Here is a 26,777-nt window from a genome sequence, read left to right on the forward strand (position 1 = left end):
GTCATTTCCAGGTCCCGCATGGGTTGCACTGCAGCTTGGGTGAGAACTGGGGTCTTGCCATCAGCCCCCATCCCCATCTGGGCAGCCACAGGCCATGAGCGGTGCCCAGAGACGTGCCCAGGTGGGGAGGCCCGAGGGAAGGCGCAGGGACGTCACCTGGTCTCCCTGCGGATGCCCCCAGTGCCAGGCTGGGGCGCCTTCTGCTCTCCCTGGAGGACTCTGCCCTGCCTCTTTACCAATTATAGAAAAAGGGAACACACATGCACACACACACCCCTCTCCATTTCCCATGCATGAAACTAGGAATTTAAAAAAAAATCTATTTTGTGTAAACAACAGCAAGAGCAAGCAGCAAAAGCTACTGAGACCATGTGCAGGACATGCTGGAAACTGGGCACGTCATCAAGAGAATGGAGAGCAGTGTGTTCCAGGAAGGCAGGGATACGTGTGCTATGCGCAGGGAATGGCAGGGGGAGGAGGGAGAGGGAGGAACCAGAGGGCCGGGAGAGAACATCCCGCCCCCATAGTGACTCGGGAGGGCCCCTGCCCTGGCAATCCCCTCCCCGAAAGGACAATCGCCTCCTCCCGCTCCGCTGGGTGTCCAGGATGAAAATTCGGAGGAGGGGAGGCTCATCTGAAGATTTTGGCAATGGACTCAAGTTACTGTATAAAAATAACATTTAGTTTTCTCTTTTTTTCTTCTTTCAGACGTATCTTTTGTTCCAAGATATCCCAGAAAAGAAACGTTCAAATGGGGGAGACTTTACTGCCATGGGACGTGGGGGACCCAGGGGTCAGAAATGGCATTTTAAATAACACGAGGAGTGGCTGGGGGGCGGTGAGGGGGCGAAAGGGGGTCGGTGCACAGGGGAGAGAGGTTCAGTGTCAGCAGCTATTCCACCTGTCGCAATCTGAAAGTGCAAACGTCTTCAACGGGTTTTTAACCACCTTGAGACGGGGATCTCAAAGCAACCACGGACGTGAACACCAGCTCCTTCGGATGCAAAATAGCTGTCACCACCACCACCCCAGCTCCCAAGGGGTCACGTGGGGTTTGGGGGCATCCCCCCCCCCCCCCCCACCTCCCACCACCCACCCCGGAGGGCACAAAAAGATGGCATTTCTGCAGCAGGACAGCGAAGGCACTGGGGCGCCCACGGAAACGGCCGCAACGGGGTCGGTCGGCTCTCCTCCGGCCCGGGACGGAAGGAAGACGGGGTCGTGTCAATTCTGAGCTAAGTGCCGTAGTGCCTGACATCCGGAGGGGGCCGAGAGGGGCGGGGAGACACACCGGGGCCGACGGGTCAGGAGGTGGGGGGCGACGGAGGACCGGAAGGGGCAACCCAAAACGCTAGTGTTAGAATTTCCCTACGAACTGCAGATTCCGATCCCTTTCAAACATCTCGTATCCTAAAACATTAGTTTGGGGTTGGGGCTCTCTCTATCTTTTTCTTTAGACAAATCTACTCTTTTTCCGATTAAGGCGCTAAATATCCTTCCCTCCTCCCACCCCCTTCCCCAGACCGACACCTCCCGCCCCACCCTCTCCCCTCTAAAACAACAAACCCAAACCTACCGGCATCTGGTGGGGGCGGCCAGTGGACCTTAAAGAGACCTCACAGCCCGAAGTCTTTAGTATTGCATTGGAAATGAAAGCCTGTTGGCGATGGCCCCTCTCCCTTTAAGACCTCTCTGTTCGCTGGGTCAGGGGTGGATGTTGTGAGAGACGGAGGAAGTGGCTTTTCTGGTCTCAGACTGGCGGCGGCTGGTCACTGGTGGTCTGGCTCTCCTCCCTCGCCTCCCCCAACACCCCCACTCCCAGCCAGCGATACGGCTGTGGCCTGGGGAATTCTCTCCTTAGAAAATGAGGTTTCCCCAGGCCCCCCACCCCCCTCAGCCCACCCCCTGCCGCGCACCCCCTCCCCCCAAAGCCACTTCCCGGTGGTTGTGTCGTGATGGCTCCTTCGGGTCTGAAAGCTTTCTTCTCTCCAGTGAGGTAACGACGTTCGGCCTTTCAAGCAAAGTACATGGTGCGCAAAGTGTCCTGGTGAACCTGCACGGCTTTGGCCAGGGCCTGGGGGTCCCGCCCGTTGCTCTGCCCGGATATGTGGCTGCCCTCTCCGCTGGGAAAGCAAGCGGGAAAGAGCCCTCCCGCTGTCAGCCGATCTGCTCCCGGTCCGGGGAGACCTGCCCCTCTCTCCCGCTCCTCACCTCCCCTGCCCATCCTTGAGCTTCAACGCCCTGAGTTTGCTCTGGTTTTCCAGCCGGGGGCCGGAGCAAGATAGTAATAATGATAACTAATAATAACTCTGGTATTTGTTAAGCGCTCACTGTGTGTCAGGCAATGTACTAAGCGCTGGACTGGATACAAGCAAATCAGGTTGGACGCAGTCCCTGTCCCACGGGGCGATCGCAGTTTTAATCCCCATTTTAGAGAAGAGGAAACGGAGGCAGAGAGGTGAAGTGACTTGCCCAGGGTCACACAGCAGACAAGTGGTGGAGCTGGGATTAGAACTTGCAACCTTCTGACTCCCAGGCCCTTGCTCTACCCTCTACGGCACGCTGCTTCCCATAGAGTCTGCCAAATAATGGCCTCTGAGCAAGGAGGAGATAACCCTGGAAGAAAGAGTCATCTCCAACCGTTGGCCTCCCAGACCTGTTTCTGAACCCTCGGCTCCTACCCGCCTTCTAATAATAATTGTGGTATTCGTTAAGCGCCTACTATGTGCCGAGCACTGTACTGAGTGCTAGGGTGGATACAAGCATCAGGTCAGGCATTGCCCCTGTTCTCCCCAGGGCTCACGGTTTAAGAAATAGGGTGAAGAGGTATTTCAACCCCATTTTACAGATGAGGAGACAGAGGCCCAGAGAAGTTCCGTAACTTGCCCAAGGTCACACAGCAGGCACGTGGTAGAGCGGAGGATAGAAACCAGGGCTTCTAACTTCCAGACCCGCTCCCTCCAATGGGCCATGCTGTTTCCCAGACACAGCGGCTCCCTCCTTCATTCATTCAATAGTATTTATTGAGCGCTTACTATGTGCAGAGCACTGTACTAAGCGCTTGGAATGGACAAATCGGCAACAGATACAGTCCCTGCCCTTTGCGGGGCTTACAGTCTAATCACTCGCCTTTAAGGCATGACTAGAGGTTATCTTCACCTGGTAGCTCTTCAAAGTTCACCCTAGTCGTTCTCCCAAACTCCAGCCCAATCCATACCCCACCTCCTTCCCCTGAACCTCCTCTTCCCGTTTCAGAATCTGTGTGGGCATGTTCAGCCAGAGTGCTTGCCCTGCCTTCTCAACAGACTGTGAGTCTAAGGCCTAGGCTCTAACATGGACGCCAAGCACCTTCTGGCCAACGCTATCCACCCCATGGGTCCAAAGGCTTGTTGACTGACTGGCTGACGCTCCCCGAGGACGACCAACTGAAGCCAGATCGAGGGAGAGAAGCAACGTGGCCTAGGGGAAAGAGCAGGGGCCTGGAAGTCAGAGGACATGGGTTCTAATCCCGGCTCTGCCACACGTCTGCTGTGCGAAGTCACTTCACTTCTCTGGGCCTCAGTTACTTCATCTCTAAAATAGGGATTAAGACTGCGAGCCCCATGTGGGAGCTTGACTGCATCCAACCCGATTACCTTGTATCTACCCCCGTGCTTAGAACGGTGCTTGGCACAATCTAAGCACTTAACAAACAGTATTATTATGATATTACTCGTTGTGGGCAGGGAATGTGTCTGTTTATTGTTGCATTGTATTCTCCCAAGCGCTTAATACAGTGCTCTGAACACAGTAAGTGTTCAATAAATAGGACTGAATGAATATTATTATTAGAGCGGGTGACTGAAGTCAGCTTCTGCCCAAACCGAGGCCCCACGTCCCCCACTTGCCCCACTCCTCACCTGTCATGCTCCTTGTCCACCAGGTGATAGCGGGCCCGGAAGGCCACCAGGCGGGCATAGTAGGCAGGGGCGGGGATGGAGACGGAGCGTGTGCAGCGCACGTATGTGTGGCACAGCTGGTAGGTCAGGATCTGCAGCTCGTCTGCCGTGAACCGATTGTCGTCCCAGAGGACGTAGTAATGGGACGGCCGGCTTGTACCCTAGGAAGGACGGGGATGGGGGAGAGGAAGAGCATCAGGAAGACGTTCTAGGAGGTCTGGGCTACAGGTCTGAGCGCGTGCGTCCTCGTCTCGCCGCAACCGGCCGACAGCAGCGAAAGAGCTGACCCCATCGGGATGGGGGAGGTGAGTACTTGGGATTGTATTGACAGAGACCCCCCGACCTGGCGCTCCAGGCAAAAGCAGGTTGCCCAGTGCATTAAATATACGCCCGGTGGGTGGCTCCTGGTTAGTCGGAGGGGTGAGAGAGGGTGGGGAGAAAGGAGGGAAGAGAGAACAGGAAAGGAGGAGGAAGAGTACCTGAATGCCTGCATGACTGCACAGGTAGAAATCAAACTCGAAAGGGTGGGTGATATTGGTGTCCACAGTGGTTCCTGCTGGGATGTTTCCACTCTTCCCAATCTGTACAGGGGACACACAAGATTGGCCCGACCCTAATGGGGACCCACAGAGGTGTTAACCACCATCCGGCCCGTACCCACTGCTTGCCTCAGCTCCTACTCCATGAGGGTGATCTTAAAGCAACCTTGCAGAGAGTCACCAGCCTGGGGCCCGCAGAATAGAATGGGGAGTCACTGATTTGACAACACTGACAATTGTTTAGTTCTCATCTGCAAAGCTGGGGTATAACAGGTTTTCTCCTCTGGTAGGTTGCCCGCTCATCCTCCTACCGGACACCTGTACAGATTTTTCACCTACATCAGCAGATGTACCCCAATATCCAGCCCCAAATTCTCTGGAAGGCAAGCGGGTGCTGGGCTCCGGAGGGATCTCAAAGACCAAGCAAAGGGGATCACACTGGGCTCACACTGACCAGGGCCACAGAGGTACCTGCCAGGATGACCTAGTGGAAACAGCACTGACCTGGGAGTGTGAGGATCTGGATTCTAATCCCACCTCTGCCACTTGCCTGTTGTGGCTCACCCTGGGCAAGTCATTCTCTGTCCCTTAATTTCCTCATTTATAAAATAGGGATTAAATACCTGCTCTCCCTCCTACTTAAGCCTGTAAACCCCATGTGGGACAGGAACTGGGTCTTGTATCTACCCTGGCACACAGTAATAAAAATGACAACTGCAGTATTTAGTAAGCGCTTATTATGTGCCAAGCACTTAATAAGATAATCAGGTATCATACGGGGCTCCCAGTCTAAGAAGCAGAGAGAACAGACATTCAATCCCCATTTTGCAGATGAGAGAACCGAGGCCCAGAGGAGTTAACTGGCTTGCCCAAAGTCACCCGGCAGACAAGTGGCGGAGCCGGGATCGGAACCCAGGTCCTCTGACTCCCAATCCCGGGGTCTTTCTACTTGGCCGAACCACTTCTAGTCAGGACTTAAATACTTATTTTGGCGGCAGGGGCGGTGGTGCGGAGGACAGCTGCTCACCCTCTCGTTCTTATCGGCACAGAAAAGGCGTGTGTGGTGGCGTTTCTGGACAACGATGTAGGTGATCCCGGGTTGGTAGTCCTTCTCCAACTTGATGCAGGCGTCGCGGATGGCCAGCAGCTCGTAGTGGAGGATCTGGATGGGGTGTGGTGGAGGGAAAGAGAGATGACAACAGAGGAATCCCATGAGTTGCTCAGGTCTTTTTTCCTGATGGGTCTGTCCCTACTTCTGGCTTTCTATTTGCTCTTCTTCTGACTTCCACTCTCTGTATTTAATTTTGGTCTGTCTCCCCCGCATTAGGATGTCAGCTCCTGGAGGACAGGGAATGTGTATTTTGCTTCTGCTGTACTTTCTCAAATGCTTAGTACAGAATCTAGCTCTCAGTAGGCTCTCAATAAATGGCACTGAGTGACTGAATGAGAGACCGTCAGAGCTCCTCTATAATCTGTAATCTCCTTGTGGGCAGGAAACGTGTCTACCTTCTTTACTGCACTGTATTCTCCAAAGCGCTTTGTCAGTGCTCTGCAAACAGTAAGTGCTCAATAAGTACCACTGATTGAACACCAGGGATCCCGGGAGGGAAGAGGACAAGAAAGACCAAACGATTTTTATTGAGTGTTTACCATGTGCAGAGCGCTGTACTAAGTACTTGGGAGAGTACAATATAACAAAGTTGGCAGACATGCTCCCTGCCCGCAAAGAGCTTACAGTCTCGAAGGGATCAGTCTAGAAAGGACCAAGGACCAACCAACCAACCCCCAAAGACCACTTTTATTTTAGACAGAATCCCAGTCCATTAGCTCCTTTCCTTATTAGGCTGGATATCCCTGGGTGTCATCAAAAGTGGGGTTCCTTCAACCAATCCGCCTGCCGTCTTGTAGGTATCTTAGAAAACTTCCATTAGCTGCTCCTGCAACTTTCTCCCTCTGGAATTTTCTCTATGACTGGCAGCTGGTCCCCGGGGTAAACAAACTCTTAACCTTCCTCCCCTCCCCCACAGCTGCTTACAATGCTCTGTACCCCGTGGGCACTCAACAAATAATCAATCAATGGTATGCACCGAGTGCTTACTGTGTAAAGAGCACCGTACCACGTGCTTGGAAGAGTACAGTATAACAAAGTTGGTAGACAGGCTACTTGCCCACCATGAGTTTATAGTTTAGAGGCGGGGCGACAGACATTAATATAAATAATTTACAGATATGTACATAGATATGTAAAAATGAGAAACAGCATGGCCTAATGGACAGGGCACAGGCCTCAGAGTCAGAAGGACCTGGGTTCTTATCCCAGCTCTGCCAACTGTCTGTCGTGGGACCATGGGCAAATCACTTTACTTAATAATAATAACGTTGGTATTTGTTAAGCACTTACTATGTGCAGAGCACGGTTCTAAGTGCTGGGGTAGATACAGGGCAATCAGGTTGTCCCACATGATCTCTGCGCCTCAGTTCCCTCATCTGTAAAATGGGGATTAAGACCGTGAACCCCGTGTGGGACCCGGGCTATGTCCAAGCTGATTAGCTTGTATCTACCCCAGCACTTAGTACAGGGCCAGGCACATAATAAACACTTAACAAATACCATTAAAAAAAAGAATGTCATGGATTGATTGAGGAAGACGGAATGCCACTCAAGACCCTGGGATTTCTCCTCAGCTCCTTTCCTGATCTCTTACCATGGTTTGGTCCCCACTGCGACAACAGGAGCGAGTTTTTCTCTTGCTGGGAGACCAGAGCCTCGGGGTGCTAGGTGGGAGTGTTACTGGGGGCCTCTTGCTCACCTGGGGGAGCTGACCCTCAGGGACTCCATCTCGGTAGAAGATGATGCGGGTGGGTTTGAAGCGGGTGGATTTGTAGAACTGGATGAGCAGCTCCCGCACCATGTAGGACAGGTCCTCGATGATCTCCTGCCGCGGCCGCTGGACGCGCACCGTGGCGCAGTACCGGCTCGGGTGGGCGTCCATGCTGCCCACCACCTGCCGCACAGACATGGCCGTGCTCGGGGACCAGCTTAGCGCACCCACGACCTCATCCCCCGCCTCCTCAGACTCCCGCGCCCACCACCCCCCTCAGGCGACCGGGCCCCGGGAGGCTGCGAAAGAAGGAATACGGCCATGGGGGAGAGGTACCGGATACCACAGAAACCAGGAAGGAGGGTGGGGAAGGGGAAGGAACAAGGAAGGGAGGATCACTTGGAGAGATAAATGGAGCTTGTTTCCCTTTGTCCCCATGGGTACCCTCCTGACCCAACCCACACCTGCCTCTGAAAGCCAGTTATAAAAGACCCCCTGGCCCCCCAGAGCCAGAGTCCTCCACACCAGTCTTTGTCACTCAGCTTCAAGTAGGGTGACAACTGAGCATCACAGACTCCTCCACCCAACGGTTGGACAGTCTAGGCAGGACTGGAGTTTACTTTTCCCCCTGGGGACACAGACCCTCCAGGGGTGCGTGGGCCGGGTCAGGAGAGGGAGAGGAGGAATAGGCCAGCCGTCTTTCCAAGGAACTTGGTCCTTGTATTTGTTACTTCTCAGAATCCGGGAGCGGGAGGGAGATGGGGCCTGGTTGCCTGGCAACCGACTGAGGTGAATCGGAGAGCCCCGGGCGTCAAACCGGGGACCTAGGCCGAATGACAGGGGGTGGGGGTGACACAGAGGCCAGAGAAGGGGAGGAACCGAGCCCCGAGTGAGTCACTGGTGAGCTACGCAGAGACCCCGATTCCACTGGGGGGAAAAAAGGAGGAAGCAGGAAATGGGCTGTAAAAACAGTGAAGGGGGTCCTTCCATCCCCTCCAAGGATAGAGAAAGACATCACAGGCTTTTCAAAAGCGAGAGAGATTAGGCGAGGCAGCTGATACAATTTCCCGATGCCCAGGTGCCAATTTCACGCAGCCTCTGACTTATGATGCACGGTGCCAGCTCCATCTTCCTGCTGTAACGCTACTCGGAGCTGGTGGACAGACGCCGTTCAGGCGCGCATTTGTGGGATCTTAATTTCTGATAAGTGGAAATCAAGAGTTGGAGATGTTTCAGACTCGAAGGAATACTCCCCCGCAGTGGGTCAAGAACAGGACTCCCATTTTGTTTTTTTCGTATTTGTTAAGTGCTTACTGTGCAGCAGGTATTGTATTAAGACCTGGGGTAGATACAACCTAATGAGGTTGGGCACAGTCCGTCCCACATGGGGTTCACAGTCTGCATCCCCATTTTACAGTTGAGTCAACTGAGGTGCAGAGAAGTGAGGCGACTTTTGCCCAAGGCCTCACAGCAGACAGATGGCGGAGCCAGGATTAGAATCCAGGTTCTTCTGACTCCCGAGCCCATGCTCTACCTACTAGGCCACGCTGCTTCTTATTAGAAGTACCGTCCCCACGTGCCTTGACGTGTTGTGACTTCCAGTGCGAGGAACACCTGGGGTGAAGGAAGAAGGCTGGCTGGGGAAATGCCACCCCTGCAGATTTGAGAAGAGAGACCCACCTCTAGACCATAAACTCGTTATGGACAGGCAATGTGTTTGTTATATTGAACTCTCCCAAGAGTCTAGTATGGTGCTGTGCACATATTAAGCTCTCAATAAACACCACCGACTGACTGACTGATCTGTGGGGGCAGAGAGAGTGGGCATCCGACCCAAAGGCAGAGGGAGGGATGTAATGAGCTCTGAAGGCTCCTGCTAGCTGTCTTGTGTTTTCTGCACCTGGCTGAAAATCTGGGGTCTGGTCTGGCCTGACCTGGTTCCTGTCTGTGCCAAGTCCAAAGAGGACTCTTCTCTGGGCAAGCCCAGCTCCCTGGTGCATCAGCTGAAGCCCCACCAGACAGGAAGTTAGCCCAGGCCAAATCGGAAGTGGCCTGGATTTCATTTCCAAGCGGAAGGTGAGGGAGGGGGCGGAGGAGGAGACACTTGCAATTGTGCCCGTGCCTCGGTGCCCCCAGATGTACGTCTTGGATCATTTCTCATTTGTCAAGTCTCTCTTCCGGTTCGTCATCGTTCTGGGTTCAATCCTGCAGCATCCCCCTGACTGAAATGGAGGAGGGGAGAGGCTGCTAAGGACCGGTTAAACCAGGCCTTTGGTCAGCCAGAGGCAACCGGATCATGTGAGTCCTCAGGAGGCCCGGGGCGGTGGTCTAAAATTGCGAGGCTCAAAACCAGTCACCCCTTTGCACTGCCTTGGTCCCCCTTGCCACAGCTCAAGGGCTGAATCCAGCATCCCTAAAACAGGAAGCCAGTGCCCGATTTGGGGGCGGGGGAGTCGTGTGTGTTGAGGTGGAGATGGAGAAGGGGAAGGGGAGGGGCCGTTTTTCATGAAGTGTGGGGACTTTTCTGCCCCAAGGTGACCTGTTTGGTTGGACGATCTACCGGCTTGCCCCGAGGACATTATCACCAGCTTCTCCACTTCAACTCTGCCAGGCAGCCGGCCTTCCCGGGCGGCCCCGTTCCGGCTGAAAAGGTGGGAAGGGGGCCGGCGACAGACGGAATGACCCAGCAGCGGCCCAGAGGCCGCTGCGCTGCAGGAGAGAGCGGGGCCGGCCTGACACACACACCCCACCTGCTGGCGGCTTCTTCCACTCGCCACAGGGACACATTTCACAGTGCTCTGCACACAGTAAGCGCTCCCTCTCCCAGGGGCCGAAAGGGTCTCGCCCTCCAGCCCCTGGCCCCAAGCCGCTCTCCTTGCTCTTGCTGCAGCACCCTCCTCCCCACAAGGGCTTGGGGTCACAGGCCACCAGCCCGAGCACGGAGGGAGAAGAGAGGAGAAAGGGACTTCGGGATGAGGAGGGGGGTGCCGGACAGCGGTGGGGATTGGAGACCCTTGGTCATCATGGGGAGTATTTCGGCGGCGACCACGGGTCCCAGGATAGAGAAGCGGCGAGGCCTAGCGGATAGAACTCGGGCCCAGGAGACGCGAGAACCTGGGTTCTAATCCCAGCTCCATCACTCGTCTGTTGCGTGACCCCGGCCAAGTCACTTCACTTCTCTGTGCCTCCGTTTCCTCGCCTATACAATGGGGATTAAGACTGTGAGTCCCACGTGGGACAGGGACTGTGTCCAACCTGATTTGCTTGTATCCAGCCCAGTGCTTAGTACAGTGCCTGGCACAGAGAAAGTGTTCAACAAATACCACTAAAAAAGGTCATGGGAGTCAAGATACCAACCTTCTAGTCCCAGTTCTCCTGGTCTATGGCCAAATCATTTAACCTCTCAATGAATACTTCCTCATCTGTGAAATGGGGATAAGATACATTCTTCCTCTATCTCTTGGACTGTGAGCCCCACAAGGGCCGGGGATTGCATCTGACCTGATTCTCTCGGATCTTTATCAGCCATAGCAAAGCGCAGTGCTTTCCTACACGGTAAGCGCTTAATAAGTTCCACGACAACAATAATTAGCATTACGGGAGGCGATTTTCTTGGTTGCGGGGTGAGGGCAGGTTACTCACGGCGGTGATGGAGGGCTTCTTGCCGTCTCCCGCCGGGGGGTGGGTCACATCCGCCCCCAGGAATATCACGGGCTGTTGGAAGACGGCGGAGCTGAGCGGGGAAGAAACAGAGGCTGTGAGGGGTCTGGAGCTGCCTGGTCCCCCACCGCAGGGGCTGGGCCCAGGTAGAATCCTTAGGGCCTGTTTGAACATGCCAAGACCCTCCCCAACAATTTTAGCTATCGCTTGGCAGGATTAGCCCTTTAGGTTGCCCTCTGACCCTCAGGCCCAGCCACCCTGAAAATCCCCTTGGCAACCGGAATGGGTTCCGGGAGGTTTGGCGGGGGGATGCTTAGAGGAGATACTAGAGTAAAGGCATGTGGGAGAAGAGAAACAGAGGCTGTGGGGAAGTCAGAACAGAGATGAAAGCGAAGGCGGGGGAAGAGAAAGGAGAAGAGCAGGATGCTGGGGATGCCCGGGAGGGAGAGAAGGAGGGCCTAAGGGGATTTCTTTGCCTGTGGAGCCTGGCCGCAGAGCAGAATTGCACTTGCAGCATAATGATCAGACGTGTCAACATTACTTTGGGGTAATGTTTGGGATGACGCGCAACTGGTGTTCTCCAAGCTGGGCCCTGGCCCCACCCCTCCTTCTCCCCTGAGGCTTCCCGGTTTTCCAGAGTATGTGTTCCCTCCTGCCTAATGGGCCCAGGAGAACGCTGAGCAGAGCCTAAACCCCTTCTTCTCCAGGTGGCATCCTGGGAGCCGTGACTAAAAAAAATGGTCGGTCTCCCTGGGTTGGGTTGGAGTCGAATGGATCTGCTGGCGTCGACCCCTTCAAAGCCCCTCCCTGCCCCAGGCCTCCCTCCGGCCTGCACCCTAGTCCGGACAGATGGCGGGGAGTGGGAGAGCCCTGGCTGGAGGCTCGAAGCTTTGAAAAGAGGAAGAAAAAAATATCCCAGCCTAGCAAAGTCTTCCCATCTCCCCTCCCCTCGGCTTCGCCCTCACCCTCCCTGGCCCCGGGGGGCCTCTTGGCAACTGCTGGGACCAGACTGGGCCCAGAGGCTGCTGGGAAGTCGGGGGCAGGGACACACTCTGTGGCAAGGGGAACCAGCCTGGGGCTCCCTCTAGCTAGGCTTTGTCTTCTTCGCCCCTCCCAGCCTCCCACTTCATAAATATTAAATCTCCACCATCTGCAGAGGCAAGAGACAGAGGGAGGAGACAGGAGAGGGAGGGAGGGAAAGGACATGGGACACACACACACAAACACACACACACACACAGAGCGCCACTGGCTGGACTCCCTCCTCCAAGGGGTGGAGGGGGAAAAGGAAGTGGTTTGAATGCTGGTGGCATCTCAGGCCCTGGGGGACACAGGAGATGGGAGCCGGGTGGCAACCCTGGAGTTCCAAGCTCAAAAAACATCAGAAGTGGTGAGGCACGTGGCAGGCAAACTCCCCCCCGCCGTCTGAGTCCAAGCTCTCTGTGTCTGGAAAAAATCAGACCAGCTCCCTCCATCGTTTACGTTCCCTGCTTATCCCCTCCTAGGGCATCGGGTACCTGGAGCCCCTCACAGAGCAGCACAGGCCCCCGATTTCAGGTCCTTGCTGAGCTGAAAGGAAGTAGCAAGTTCTCGGCAACTCGTGCTTTGATGCTCCCCAAAATTTGTAAAACCAACCCTTCTACGCCCAAGTCTGGCCCAAGGCCGGAGTCCCAGCTTAAGGCCAACTTCTTTGCACGGATCCAAGTCCACATTTCTGGGGCTCAATTTGGGCTAGTACCTCAGCAGGATTCTCCCAGCACCTGCCTCAGTCCCCCTTCCCCGCCTCCCTCGACGGGACCCTGGACCCCTATCTCTCTTTATTCCCAGTGACCCTCCCACGGGTGGCCGGCTGAGCCTCGGGAAGCTGGTGAGGCTCTTAAGCGCCCTTCGGGAAGGAACTAGGTGAGGTCGTCCCCGGTGACGGTGCCTGGAAGGAGCAGGGACAGTGGGAGAAATGGGGAGGCCCTACCGCTGATGGGGGACCAGGATGTTGTTGATTCCCCCAAGCTTGACGTTGATCTTGAGGCAGAGGTTGGAGAGGGTCTGCGGGGAGGTCTTCACCACGTTCTTCACCTGCACGCACTGCGTGGCCATGCCCAGGAGCGTGTCCCCAACACGTTTCACCTCCGCTGGGGGTTGGAGACAGAGGGAGGGGCCTGAGTTTCCACCTCCTGCCACAACTCCAGAAAAGCAATCCCCTCTGAGGTAGACGGGGTGGCCCGGGGCAAGAGGTTCTACAGTCTGGCCCACACTGTCCCCGGCCACGAATCAGGATTGAGAAAACCGATCCTTCCCGGCCCCCAGGGCTACCAGCTCCTGTCCCGGACTCCACCTCCCTTTAATAATATTTGCGGTACTCGTAAAGCACTTATGTGCCTATCGCTGTACTAAACACTGGGGCAGAGACACAACACATTCAGGTCAGACACAGTCCTTGTCCTATATGGGACTCATAGTCTAAGAAGGAGGGAGAACAGGTATTAAATCTCCATTTTACAGATGAGGAAACTGGCACAGAGGAAGGGAAATGACTTGTCCAAGGTCGCAAAGCAGGAAAATGGTGGAGCGGGGATTAGAACCCCAGACTTTTGACTCCTAGGCCCGTACTCATTCCACTAGGCCATGCTGCTTCCCTCTCTTCTTTCACCTTTAGGTCCCAGCCAGCTCCAGGAAGCCCTCAGGGATTACCTGCATCCATTCTCCAACCCATAAACCCAATACCTAGCTCCCTCTTCCTACTTAACCCATTCTTTGAACCGTGTCTGATCAGATAACCTCATATCTACTCCACAGTTTAGCAGGTATTAAATTTCAAAACTATCATAATTATGACAGGATAAACACAGGCAAATAGCATTATTATTATTACTTAGTGGTAACTAGTAAATGCTTGCCTATGTGCCAAGCAGTGTGCTAAGCACCAGGGTAGTTATAGGATTGATAATCATATGGTTCACAGTCCACAATCCTCATGGGGCTCACATGGGTAGGAGGAATGAAAGGCAGGTATCTCATCCCCATTACAGATGGGGACACTGAGGCCCAGATGGATGAAGTGTCTTCCCCAGAGACACCAAGGAGATCAGGTGCAGAGCTGGAATTTGAATCTAGACCTTTCACAAAAGCTCCTCTGCCTCCTGGAGACTATCCAGTGATCCCGGCCTCCCCTCCAGCCAACCCAGAAGAGACAAAATCCTCTTGGCAACTTCACCCTTTTCCGTCCAGTTCTCCGGGCAGGGGTCTCACCGTAGACGGGGGTTTTCCCCGGAAGGATGACGATGATGAGCTGGAGGCCCGAATAGGTGTTCTTTAGGTGGCGGAACATGGGCTCCACACTGTCGGCGCCCTGGGCGTATTTGCAGAAGCACGGCTGGCCCTGGATGGGCATCCCCGCGTCCTTGGAGATCTTGCGCAGCTGGTCCGTGAAGTTCCTAGGGTGACACAAGCGCTGTGAGACGGTGGGAAGGTCTCTACGGGTTGTCCTCCAAAGCTTCCAGGGTGTCTTACGGAGGGCTGTCAGTCACCCAGGGTCCAGATTCCCCGGGAGCTGGGAGCTGAGGTGTGGCCCTGCCAGGCTGGGTTGGGGTGGGGGGCCGCTGACGACCCTGGGGAGGATGGCCGGAGGCCAAGATCAATTAGAGCAGCTCTGGCTCCAGCCAAGCCACGGGACTGCCCCGTGAGGCACGATTTAGGGGAACGAGATGCCCGGCATCAGCCAGGGGAAGACGTGTGGGGAGACCCAGAGCCCAGAGAAGCTAATGGGAGACCTGGCCCAGTCCAGTCCTCGTGCCCCCTGGCCCCGTCTCACTGCTCCTTACTTCAGCACTTCCTCCCGGCATTGCTTCTGGGGCGCAAAGCAGGCGATGGCCCAGACCTTGATCTCAATCCCATTGTAGAACTGCTTTCCCCGCATGTCCCACACACCCTGGTTGGGAGTGGCGATGGCACGGTTCTGTCAGAAAGAAGGGAAGAGGCCTGGTTAGAACCCTGAAGGACAAACCCGATTCCCGAAACCAGAGACCAGATTCTCTCCTCCCCCTGCTGCAGGTCCCACTGCCTCCTACCAGAACCCTGAGCTCAGACCGGAGGGCAATGCAGGGGGATAATTACAGAGGATATCAATATCTGGGATTTAGTTTAGTAAATTCCCTGCTAGACTGTTAGATCCCTGAAAGCTGGGATCATGTCCGCTGATGGCCCCCCACCTCGGCATCGAAACGGAAGCTCCTCAACAATGGCTTTAGGCCCCCACTCGGCTCCTATCTTACCTCGCTGATTTCTTGCTACAACCCAGCTGGCATACTACACTCCTTTCAAGCCAACTCGATCTCATCTATCACTTGATCTCATCTATCTCATCGCCAACCCCTTGTCTACGTCCTCACGTCCTCCCTCTGGTCTAGAATGCCCTCTCCCTTAGTATCTGACAGACCACTACTCTCTCCATCTTCAAAGCCCTTCTCAAATCACAATCTCCTCCAAGAAGCCCACCCTGATTAAGCTCTCGGTTCCCCTACCTACACTTACCTTCTGTGTCACTTCCCCATCTGCCCTCCCTTCTGCATCACCAAAGCACTTGTGTCTGTAACCCTTAAGCTCTTTGATTTTTCACCCCGGCCCTACAGTATTTCTGTAGATATCCAACTGTAAATTATTTAATGCCTGTCTCCCTCTAATAATAATAATTATAGTATTTATTAAGCGCTTACTATGTGTCTAGCACTGTTCTAAGCACCGGGGTAGATAGAAGGTGATTGGGTTGTCCCACGTGGGCTCACAGTCTTAATCCCCATTTTACAGATGAGGTAATTGAGGAACAGAGAAATTAAGTGACTTACCCAAGGTAACACAGCAGACAAGTGGTGGAGCCGAAATTAGAACCCACGTCCTGACTCCCCAGCCCAAGCTCTTGCCACTGAGGCAATGCTGCTTCCCTCTCCAGCCTGGAAGCTCCCTATTTTTTTTTTAATTGTATTTGCTAAGCACTTATTCTGTGCCAGGCTCCATTCTAAGTACTGGGGTCGATACAGAATAATCAGGTTGGAAAGGTCCCTGTCCCACATGGGGCTCACTATCTTAATCCCCATTTGACAGGTGAGGTGACTGATGCACAGAGAAGTGAAGTGACTTGCCCAAGGTCACAGAGCAGACAAGCGGTGGAGCCGGGATTAGAAACTAGGTCCTTCCAATTTCCAGGCCCGGGTTCTCTCCTCTAGGCCATGCCGATTCCTTGCGGGCAGGGATCATGTTTACCTACACTATTGTTATTTCCACTCCCAAGCTCTCAGGACAGTGCTTTGCCCACCGTAAGAGCTCAATAAATACCACTGATTGATAATTATACTGCACTTTCCCAAGTCCTTAGTTCTTAGTGCTCGGCACGCTGTAGGTGATCAACAAAATGCACTGTTTGGTTGACAAAACCTTCCTCCCGGCCACTGTGGGCCTCCCACTGCTCTGATGCAAGCTGCGGCTCCCAGCAGCACCGGCCTTTGGCAGCCCCTTGCCCCCAGCAGCCCCTTTGCCCCGTCCCTCCTTACGCCCTCCCACCCCCGCTCACGTAGAGCCGCCCACTCACCCGGCCCCCATACTGCAGGATCGGCGCTGGCAGCACCCGGCCCGTCACCTCCGTCATATCGTCCTTCACCTTGATCCCAAACTCCTGGATGTAGGGGTCCAGGTTGTAGCTGGCATTCTTCATCTGAGAGGGAGACGGAAAAAGGGGAGTCACCACAGCCGGGCACCACCCGGTCACCGGAGGCCCCTGGAGAAATCGGGCAGCTGGGGAGAAATCAGGTCGAGGGCCTAAAACTCTCTGCCTCCCCGACTCGCATTTAGGTTTCTCAGGGACTCTGTGCAGCGGGGAGGGAGAGGACTGTGTGGGGGTCTGCTGCATCAGACTCTGGTGGGAGGAAGCAGGGTACCTGAGTGATGGGGGTCCAGCGGGGCACCACGAGAGGGGTGCCGCTGGACATCGAACCCAGGGTTCCCGGAGCTCAGATCCGGACCCTCGTCACACCGCCTCCTCCCTCCCCAAGCCGCCCCCACCCTCACCCGCCCCGGGGCACTCGAGATCCCCCACCTCCCCCACCCACCAGACGGCTGATCTCTTCCTGCCTGTCCGGCGCAGACCTCGCTGTCGCCTTGATCATGGTCGACGTCTGATTGTCCGTCAATTTCTTGATGCAGCGCTGTCCTGCCACAATGTTACAGACCTGGGCGCCGGGCCCACACATTAAACGGGGTGGGAACCCCACGGCCGGCCCCACGGGCCCCCCCCCCCCCCCCCCCCGAGGGGAGAGGGCGTAGGGCGGGGTCCGAGCACGAGGGCTCACCTCCAGGGGCAGGTAGGTGTGTTTCTGCTCCTGGCCCACCTGAAGACACGGTAGGTGGGGATACTTGAGCTGCAGGTTGTATTTCTGCTTGAAGTACTGTGCCACTGTGCACTCCACAGTCTGCCCACTCTCTAACTGAAGGGGGAAACTGGAGGGGGAGAAGAGGTACAGGGAAGGGAACCACAGCCCCGGCCAGCCCCTCCCCACTGCCCCCCGGCCCCTCCACAGACTTTCTCACCGAGGAAGCCCACTCCCGGGAAGAGAGCGTCTAACCCTGCCCCAACTGGAGAAGCTGAGGGGACACCACGTTGGGGTGTGGAAGGGGAGGCAAAGAGAGGGCATGGGAGGTGGGGGAGATTGCCTCTTCCTGCGAGTAGCTCCTAGAAGGAAGTAACACCCTCACCCTCCCCTAGCTGCCACCACACTGAAAGAGCACAGGGATGAGTGGAAGGCAGTGGGTGGGTGGCACAGAGAAAGCCTGGAGAACAAAGGGAGATGGGCGGGCAGAGACAAGCTCAGGACAGGCAGGGGGGTGGGGGATCGGAAGCTGGAGGCTGGAGAGGGGTGAGGGCAGGAGAACGGTGGGGCGGGGAGGTGAAAGGACAAGGGCCCCGGGCCTGGATAGCGCTGAGGCTGCTGAGCCGGCCCGGGATGGGAAGGGGAGGAGGGCACCCGCCCCAGGCTGAGCTGAGCCCTGAGGGGAGATTGGGAGGCTGGAAGGTCCACATGGGATATCAAGGCGGCTGGAAGGGCTCGGTGGGGGAGGGCGGGGGAGAAGGGAAGGGATAGGAGAGACTCCCCTGGTTAGACAATTTAAATTTCCACTCCAATCTGGACTCACACTAAGCCTGGGGCGGACCCCCACTGCCCCACTGGACCCCATCTCTGGGGCCCTCAGGGAAGGGATGAGTCACCTGGGGATTGAATCTGTCAACACCCCCTCTCCCCCCAGGGGAGCCGTCTGAGCCCCCAGGTACCCCCTCTCCCCTGGCCGCCCCCCGGCCCACTTTCCCAGCTACAGAAGGGCTCAGGAAGCTCCCTCCCAGGGTCCGAGCCAGGGCCCCGCCCGCTCCTCGCTTACGTCTGGTGGCTGGCAGGCCGGCGGGTGACGTTACACACTCGATATTTCCGCTTCATCTGCCCACAGTGCGTCACCTCTACCTTCAGGCCTAGTGGGGCCAGGGGCGGGAGGAATTTAGGCGGCTCCAAGAGGGGGAAGCGCCCGGGAAGGTGGATCCGCTGGCTGCCGCCCGCTCCCCACCATCCCCGGCGCCCCGGAAGGGAGTCGGAGGGGTGGCGGGAAAGGGGTCCTTTAACCCCGTGGGGAGAGACGGCCTCCCTGCTTTCCTCCCCCGGCCCCCAACCTGGGGCTGTGTCCAGCCCAGACTTCCCATCACCTTTGATCTCCTTGGTGAAGCGGACACGCTGGGAGTCAGTCAGAGGCTTGGGCTGCTCGTCAATGTTCCGGATGTCCAGCACCTCACACATGAACTCGATCACTGGCTGCGCCTTATAGAAGGCCGTGGCCGAGACTGGGGGCGGGGGCCCCGGCGGGGGTCAGGATAGGCTCTGGAGTTTGTTCCACGGCTCCCCCCGACCCCCGGCACTTTCTGGCTGGGGTGAAGGGGGTGAAAATGGGGAGGAGCCCCTCCACCTGGGGACCGGGTCGGGGGAAGGGATCCGGGAAGAAAGAGGGAAGAGAGAGGACGTTGACCTGAAGGTCAGGGGAAAGGGGAGGAAAGATGGCAGAGGAGAGATGCCCTTCTCTCTGTCGAAGCCCGCCGCTCCGTCCGCCCCCCGGGTAAGAGCCGACTGCCCCAACCCCGCCGGGCCCTCTCACCATCGATGTTCAACATCATCTTCCACATGGCTGGGCGAACGGACTGGTGAAAGCCGAACCAGACCTCACGGCCTCCACCCAGCGGATGGTAGTAGCCCTCGGGGGGTGAGAAGAAGGAGCGGCCCACGGGTGTGTACCTGTCAGCACGGGCAACATGCATATGTGGGAGGGAGGGGGCGGCCACAGAGTCGCTCAGCACCCGCTCTGATCTCCAGCCCAGCCGTGCGGATACTCACAGGCCCGGCAGAGAACGGGAGCCTAGAACTCTGATAGCAATTAGTAGAGAGAGCACTCCGTGCCGTGAGTCAACTCTGCTCCACTCCAACCTACTGTAGGACCTTGGGCAGTCGCTTACCCTCTCTGGGCCTCAATTTCCCCATCTGTACAGCAGGTGCAGTAATCCAGGTTCCCTTCTCACCCCATACCCGGGTCTCCCTCTCCCGCCTGGGTGCTTGGGTCCATGGCTGAAGCCATCTCCCTACCCCCATCTCCCATCCATACCATGGACTCCCAACACCTGTAGGGGATCAGTAAGGACCTATGCAGTGAAAATGGAGCAGAGATTTTGTTTTCCGAGAGAAACCCAGTGGGGAACTGGAATGCATTTCCCACATGCAATCGGGGCTGGAGAACCCAGGAGAGGGCAGGTAGTAAACACCTCTACTTAACTGCAAGGATGGCGTGCCAGACTCCCAAACTAGATCCCCCATCTCTGGCCTACCTCTTCCCCACCCCAGGGCACCCAACAGGGCCTTCCTCGGGTACCCCTTCCCCCCGCCCCGAGTACCTCATGGATGCCAGGTGGCGCATGGCAACGTCCAAAGCCTGCACAGACTCGAGGGGGACGGGGATCTGGCCACTGACCAGCGCCTCATGCAGCATACGCCAACTGACGATGGCCATCCATTTGATGGAGACCTTGAAGATCCGGTCCTTCCCCTCCCCTGGGATCGTCACCTCAAAATCCACCTGCCGGAGACACCACACCAAGCATCAGGCTCCTGCCTGCCCCTAGGCACTTCCACCAAGCTCTCTTTTTTTTAATAGTATTTGTTAAGCGCTTACTATGTACCAGGCACAGTATTAAGCGCTGGGGTAAATATAAGCTAATCGTGTTGGGCAGAATCCATGTCCCACATGGCGCTTGCAGTCTAAATCCCCATTTTACAGACGAAGGAATTGAGGCACAGAGAAGGTAAGTGACTTGCCCAAGTTAACATAGCAGATAAGCGGCAGAGCCGGGATTAGTTCCCAGGTCCTTCTGACACGCAGGCCCGTGCTCTATCCATTAGACCACACTGCTTCTTGTCTTGTTCTCTCGCCCCCCTAAACCCCAAAAGATGTTCCCTGATCCAATGCAAACGTTACTGTCTTGAGCTAGCAGGCCTTCCCAGGGCCATCCCGAACATTCCCCTGCCTTCAGGCAGGATAGTCCCATAATAATAAATTATAACTGTGGAACTTTTTCAGTACTTTCTCTGTGCCAAACCCAGAGGTAGCTACAAAATAATCAGATCAGATACAATCTGTGTCCCACACGGGGTTCCCCACACTGTGTCCCCACACAGCCTATGGGGGAGAGAGAACAGGTATTTAATCCCCATTTTACAGACAAGGAAACTGAGGCCCAGAGAGGTGAAGTGACTTGCCAAGGTCACAGAGCAGCCATGTGGAGGAGCCCCAACCCCCAGGAATGGAATGGGGGAGTCTCTCGAGCTCCAGAGAAGGAGACACTTCAACTTCCTTCCCTGATTTCTATTCCAGCATCTCCCTCTCCTCATTACCAGGTCTTTTCCAGACTACCCTTAATCCCACCTGCTGCAAAGCAGGTTCTCCTTAATATGCTTTCTTTATTTGGAGGTTAGAAGAGTGCAGGAGGGAGGTGGGACCTTTCACACTCTGAGCCACACAAAACCAAAATCCAGCTGTGGTTTTTTCATCTCCAAACCTCCCCAATCCCGAGACCTCTCCAGGCCCCTCACCCTCTCATTGCCGATGGGCAACGCCGTGACCGTGTAGATGTTCTTCTTCCCATCGTACACCGGCTTCCGGTCGCCGAAGATCTGTGGCTTGAAGTGCTGCACCATGTATTCCACCACCTCCCTGCAGTTCGGGGGGTGCGGGGGAGAAGAGGGGAGAGAGGGAGAAAGGAGCTCATAGAATCCTCAGGCTAGAAGGGCCCTCGGAGGGTCGGTTCGTCCAGGTCCCTGCCTCTGCGCCTGGGGAGAAGTCGGGATGCATGAGTCGGGGAAGAGGAGGCAGACCTTGACTGGGTTCCTGATCCTTCCCGGACCCCCGGGATAAGGCTACTTATGCCGAGATTCTTACAGACTATTTCAAATGATGCCATGGATATATCTACATCCCACCTGTGGGAGTCCCTCAAGGCTCAGTTCTAGGTCCCCTTCTATTCTCCATCTATACCCGCTCCCTTGGAGAACTTATTCACTCCCACGGATTCAACTACCATCTCCACGTGGATGTGATTCTCAAATCTCCATCTCTAGCCCTGATCTTTCTTCTTCTCTGCAGTCTTGTATTTCCTCCGGCCTTCAGGACATCTCTATTTGAATATCCTACCCTCAGCTCAAACGTAACATGTCTGTAACAGAATTCCTCATCTTCCCATCCAAACCCTGTTCTTCCCCCTGACTCTCCCTTTAATAATAATAATGGTATTCGTTAAGCATTATGTGCAAAGCACTGTTCTAAGCACTGGGAGGGATACAAAGTGATCAGGTTGTTCCAGTGGGGCTTGCAGTCTTAATCCCCATTTTACAGATGAGGTTACTGAGGCACCGAGAAGTTAAGGGACTTGCCCAAGTTCACACAGCAGACAAGTGCCGGGGCCAGGATTAGAACCCCGGGTCCTTCTGACACCCAGGCATTTGTTCTATTCATTAGGCCATGTTCCTTCTCTATCATTAACTGATGCTCATTGTGGGAAGGGAATGTTTCTACCAACTCTGCTATTTTGTACTCTCCCAAATTCTCAGTATAGTACTCTGCACACAGTAAACGTTCAATAAATATGATTAATTTATTGATACTGGGCATGGGACCCTCATATCTTAATTTTGATCTGGTACTCTTCACCTTTTTCCTCACCCCAGAAGACGTGAGGCTTGCTGTAGGGTAAAATTAGGAGGATTGGTTGTGGGGGGAAGGAGAGAGACCTTCTAGCGGGAAGGGACTGAAGGGGAGGGGCCAGAATACTTGCCTTACCTGTTGACTCTGCGAGGACACTTGTCTGGCTTGATGTCCACCTCATAATGGTAGACGTCAATCTTGGGGATGTCCACCTCAAAGTAGTTGGCCAGAAGTTTGATGGGCTTCCCTACGGTACCTATCCCGGGCCGGCGCGGGGCCTGGAACACCTGCTGCAGGGGAGGCAGGTAGGTGCCAGCAGCTATGGAAAGAGAGAAAGGATAAAACATGCTAACATCAGATCAAGGTCAAGATCCCTGAGGTCACTGGGCCTGCCATCTGCCCCCTCACCCAGCTCTCTCAGATAGGGGCTCCCTGCACCAGAGGTTTTTGGGAGGAAGAAGCCTCCCGTAGTTCTGTGTCTCCTGCCCTTTTGATCCAGATGTTTAACTTCAATCCCTCTTGCTGCAAGGGATGCCCATTTCCTCTTAGAATGAAAGAAAAAAAAGTTTCCCACACTTTTTTAGAGACTTGCGTGGGCCAGAAATCTGAGTTCTGATTTACTCTAGAGTCCCCAGGGAACACTAAAGCAGACTGGAAAATAGCCTGGGTCAAACCAGGAGAAGGACTGAACTCTTTTCTGGGAGGCATTACTCACCAAGAGCAACTGCCCCAGGGCCTAATGGGGGATGTAGTCTTGGCAGGTCAAAGGACTCCTAACTCATAAGACCATAAAAAATGCCATTTTGAGGTCAATCATTGGTTCACTCAGTCAACAGGATGCTTGGTGAAATAGTGCCCGGGACAATGGGCTGAAACCCCCGAGACCTCTGATTCAAACTTCCAGAGAGTTGTGGGGGGTCTGGGAGTCCACATGAACCCAACCCAGACCTCTCAGACTCGGAATGGAACTTGCAAGGATGCATAGCCTACTCCCTCCATCTCGGGATGAGCAGATCCACATTCCTGGCAAAACTGAAGACCCTCAGCCCTTCCAGAGAGGGCCACCAAAGTAAGGAGTGAGGGAGGAAGAGTGGGGTTGACCTGGGTTTTTCAATCAACCAGCAAAAACCTGGGACTCAGACACAATGTCAGTTCCACTGATTCATTTCACTGAGTGGACCACGGGCTAGCGATCGGAAAAGGGGTAGAGGAAAGCTGAGACAGGAAGGACTTATGTATATATCTGTAATTTATTTTTCATATCTGTAATTTATGGATTTGTATTGATGTCTATCTTCCCCCTTCTAGACTGTAAGCTCTTTGTGGGCAGGAAATGGGTCTGCTTATTGTTGTACTGTACTCACCTAAGCACTTAGTACAGTGTACTGCACACAGTAAGAGCTCAGTAAATACAACTGAATGAAAGGAAAGTTGGGAAAAGGCAATTGGGGTAGGGTCCTGTTGGAAAAGGCAAAATGAGGGTGGGGTGGGGAGGATAGATAGCTAAAATGGAGAGGGTAGACAGCTGAGGGAGGGGGGAATCCCCTGGGGATGGGGGAAGGATAGAGGAGAGGCCTTAAAGGGGAAGAGACTGGTTGGGAGGGAACCAGAAAGTGGAAGGAACTAACAAGAAATATGTCTGGGTTGGTACAGAAAGGCCGCTTTATCGATCCCTCTCGGCCAGCTCCAACATTTTTTTTATGGTATTTGCTAAGTGCTTAGTGCTAAGCGCTTACTAAGGGTCAGGCACTGTACTAAGCGCTGGGGTAGATATACGCTAATCAGGCTCGACACAGCCCATGTCCCACATGGGGATCACAGTCTTATTTCCCATTTTACAGATGAGGTAACTGAGGCCCGGAAAAGTGAAGTGATTTTTGCCCTAGATCACACAGCAGACAAGTGGCAGAGCTGAGATTAGAACTCAGGTCCTTTTAATTCTCAGGCCCATGCTCTTACCACAGGGGCATGCTGCACGGCTTAATGGACAGTGCACAGGCCTGCGAATCAAGAAGTCACTTGTCTGCTGTGTGACCTTGGGCAAGTCACTTCACTTCTCAGAGCCTCGGTTACCTCATCTGTAAAAATGGGGATTGAGACTGTGAGCCCCATGTGGGACGGGGACTGTGCCCAACCCGATTTCCTTGTATCCACCCCAGCGCTTAGTACAGTGTCTGGCACATAGTAAGCACTTAACAAATACCACGATTATTATTATTCTCTCGGTAGACACGATTCCTGCCCACTTTGCTCACTCCTCCACAATATGACAAACAAAAAATGGACATCCTCACTTTAGCCCGGCCCCAGCACCAGGCACGGAAAGATCTGCGTTCTGCACCCCCCCACCCCCGCCCCGCCGTCCATCCTGGGGGAATTCCCAGATAGTTGGGGGAGGGGGAGGGAAGAGAGAAAGGCAGGCAGGGTCAAGAATCAGGCTCAGACCTCTGCTATCTATTTCCCTTTCTCTTCTCTCCCATGCCCTGCCCAGAGCAGCGGCTCTGTCCCCCATCTGCACAATGGAGGGAGGGGTATCGATTCGGGCTCCAAGAGAAGGCCCCCTCTGGGAGATGGGGAAGGGGAACTCTAGGTCACGTCTCCAGGGCCCCGGCTGCTCTGTCTTCCTTTCTTTCCCCCAGCCCAGCCGGGGAAGGGGGAGGTGGGGGGCCGGGGTGGATGGGCGGGGGGGTGGACCAGAGGGGAGCAGTTGGGCTCTGAGGCTGCATTGTTCTCCCTGTGTGTGTTTTTTTTTTTAATATATTTCACTTTAGTCCAAGAGGCCAGACACTTGGGACCTGCAGAGAGAGTCATAAATCTGTCAGGCGCTGGGATGCTCATATGGACGCACATGCACACAGAGAGACAAACGCAAGGGCACGCAGGCATCCAGAGTTCAAGCAATAAATGCACCGGGAGCTAACATGGTGACTGGGATCCATACAAGGCCGGGGAAAGAGACAATGGAGACAGACCCCCCAGACAGGCCTCCATCCCTGCCTCTTTGCGGCTCAGTTCACTGATTCTGGGAACCAAGCCCCCTGTCTCTCCCTCCTTCCCCTGGGAAGCCCCCCGCTCGGGGCCATCTCGCCTTTCAGGCGCAGAGAATGGCACCTATCCAGTATCCATCCCCATTTTTACAGATGAGGTAATTGAGAAGAAAGTGACTCGCCCAACATCCCACAGCAGCCGATAATAATAATAATGGTATTTGTCAAGCACTTACTATGTGCCAGGCACTGTAGTAAGTGCTGGGGTGGACACAAGCAAATTGGGTTGGACGCAGTCCCTGTCCCAGGTGAGACTCACAGTCTTGCATCCCATTTTACAGATGAGGTAACTGAGGCTCTGAGAAGTGAAGTGACCTGCCCAAGGTCACCCAGCAGACAAGCGGAGGAGCCACGATTAGAACCCATGACCTCCTGACTCCTCATTTCCCTTCTTTGGCAGTGGCACCAGCCCACCACCAACCAGCCCCAATATCCGGTCCCTGGTTCCAGCCCCCAGCCCCAGCATCCAGCCTCAGTTCCTTCATCTGTAAAATGGGGATTGAGACTGTAAGCCCCACGTGGGACAGGGACTGGGTCCAACCTGATTTGCTTCTACCCACCCCAGCGCTTAGTACCGTGTTTGGCACATAGTAAGCGCTTAATAAATACCTCAATATGGGAAGCAGCATGGCGCGGTGGATAGAGCATGAACCTGGGAGTCAGAAGGTCGGGGATTCTGATCCCGGCTCGGCCACTTGCCTGCTGTGTGACCTTAAGCAAGTCACTTCACTTCTCTGTGCCTCAGTTACCTCATCGGTAAAATGGGGAATAAGACTGTGAGCCCTATGGGGGGACAGGAACTGTGTCAAAACCGATTTGCTTGTATCTCCCCTCGCGCTTATTACAGTGCCTGGCATATAGTAAGCGCTTAACAAATACCATAAGTATTATTATTAATGATCATTATTATATTTTAATCATCATTATAATGATTATTAGTCTCAGCCCCCATCCCCTGGTCCCAGGCCTTAGCCCTAGCCCCGGAGGAAGGGGAGGGGGCGAGGGGTCAGGCAGAGTTCGACACAAAGGAAGGCCAGGCCGCCCCCTCCCCCATCCTTGTCCCCTCCCCTGGGGGCGGGGGCGAGGGACCGTCCACACAACTGGCCATTGTGCCCCGGGAGCCCGAGACGTGACAGGCGGAGCCGGCCCGGCCAGACACCCACCCGGCCAAGGAGGAGGGGCAGGGGGCAGCTGCCTCCCTTCCAGGCCTCCCCCCACTGGGACCCCCCAGCTGTCACCCACGCCTTGGCCTCTCCTCTCTCCACTCCAACGACAGGAGGGGGTTAAACCTCCGGGGGCTGGAAGGCTGGTGGGGGAGGGAAATAATAATAATAATAACGATGGTATTCGGTAAGCGCTTACTGTGTGCCAAGCACTGTTTTAAGCCCTGGGGTAGACACAAGGTCATCAGGTTGTCCCAATTGGGGCTCACAGTCTTAATCCCCATTTTCCAGATGAGGGAACTGAGGTACAGAGAAGTGAAATGACTTGCCCAAGGGGCGGAGC

General features: G+C 55.0%; 1 protein-coding gene across 1 annotated transcript in view; it reads right to left on the minus strand.

Annotated features, from left to right (window-relative positions):
- Positions 1-306: 306 nt before the first annotated feature.
- Positions 307-26,777, minus strand: part of LOC100079232 (protein argonaute-1) — a 38,113-nt gene continuing 11,642 nt past the window's right edge. The window contains 19 exon segments of the mRNA XM_029080834.2: positions 307-2,016; positions 2,018-2,123; positions 3,900-4,099; positions 4,418-4,519; positions 5,505-5,639; positions 7,288-7,482; positions 10,942-11,032; positions 12,929-13,088; positions 14,206-14,390; positions 14,778-14,911; positions 16,538-16,660; positions 17,055-17,174; positions 17,295-17,442; positions 18,376-18,463; positions 18,692-18,826; positions 19,135-19,271; positions 19,922-20,103; positions 21,117-21,237; positions 22,360-22,543. Of these exon segments, the coding sequence (XP_028936667.1) occupies positions 1,894-2,016; positions 2,018-2,123; positions 3,900-4,099; positions 4,418-4,519; positions 5,505-5,639; positions 7,288-7,482; positions 10,942-11,032; positions 12,929-13,088; positions 14,206-14,390; positions 14,778-14,911; positions 16,538-16,660; positions 17,055-17,174; positions 17,295-17,442; positions 18,376-18,463; positions 18,692-18,826; positions 19,135-19,271; positions 19,922-20,103; positions 21,117-21,237; positions 22,360-22,543 (2,669 nt within the window). The 3' untranslated portion in view covers positions 307-1,893.

The sequence above is a fragment of the Ornithorhynchus anatinus genome, chromosome 16 (genome assembly GCF_004115215.2).
Source record: "Ornithorhynchus anatinus isolate Pmale09 chromosome 16, mOrnAna1.pri.v4, whole genome shotgun sequence".
In the NCBI taxonomy this organism is placed as follows: Eukaryota; Metazoa; Chordata; class Mammalia; order Monotremata; family Ornithorhynchidae; genus Ornithorhynchus; species Ornithorhynchus anatinus.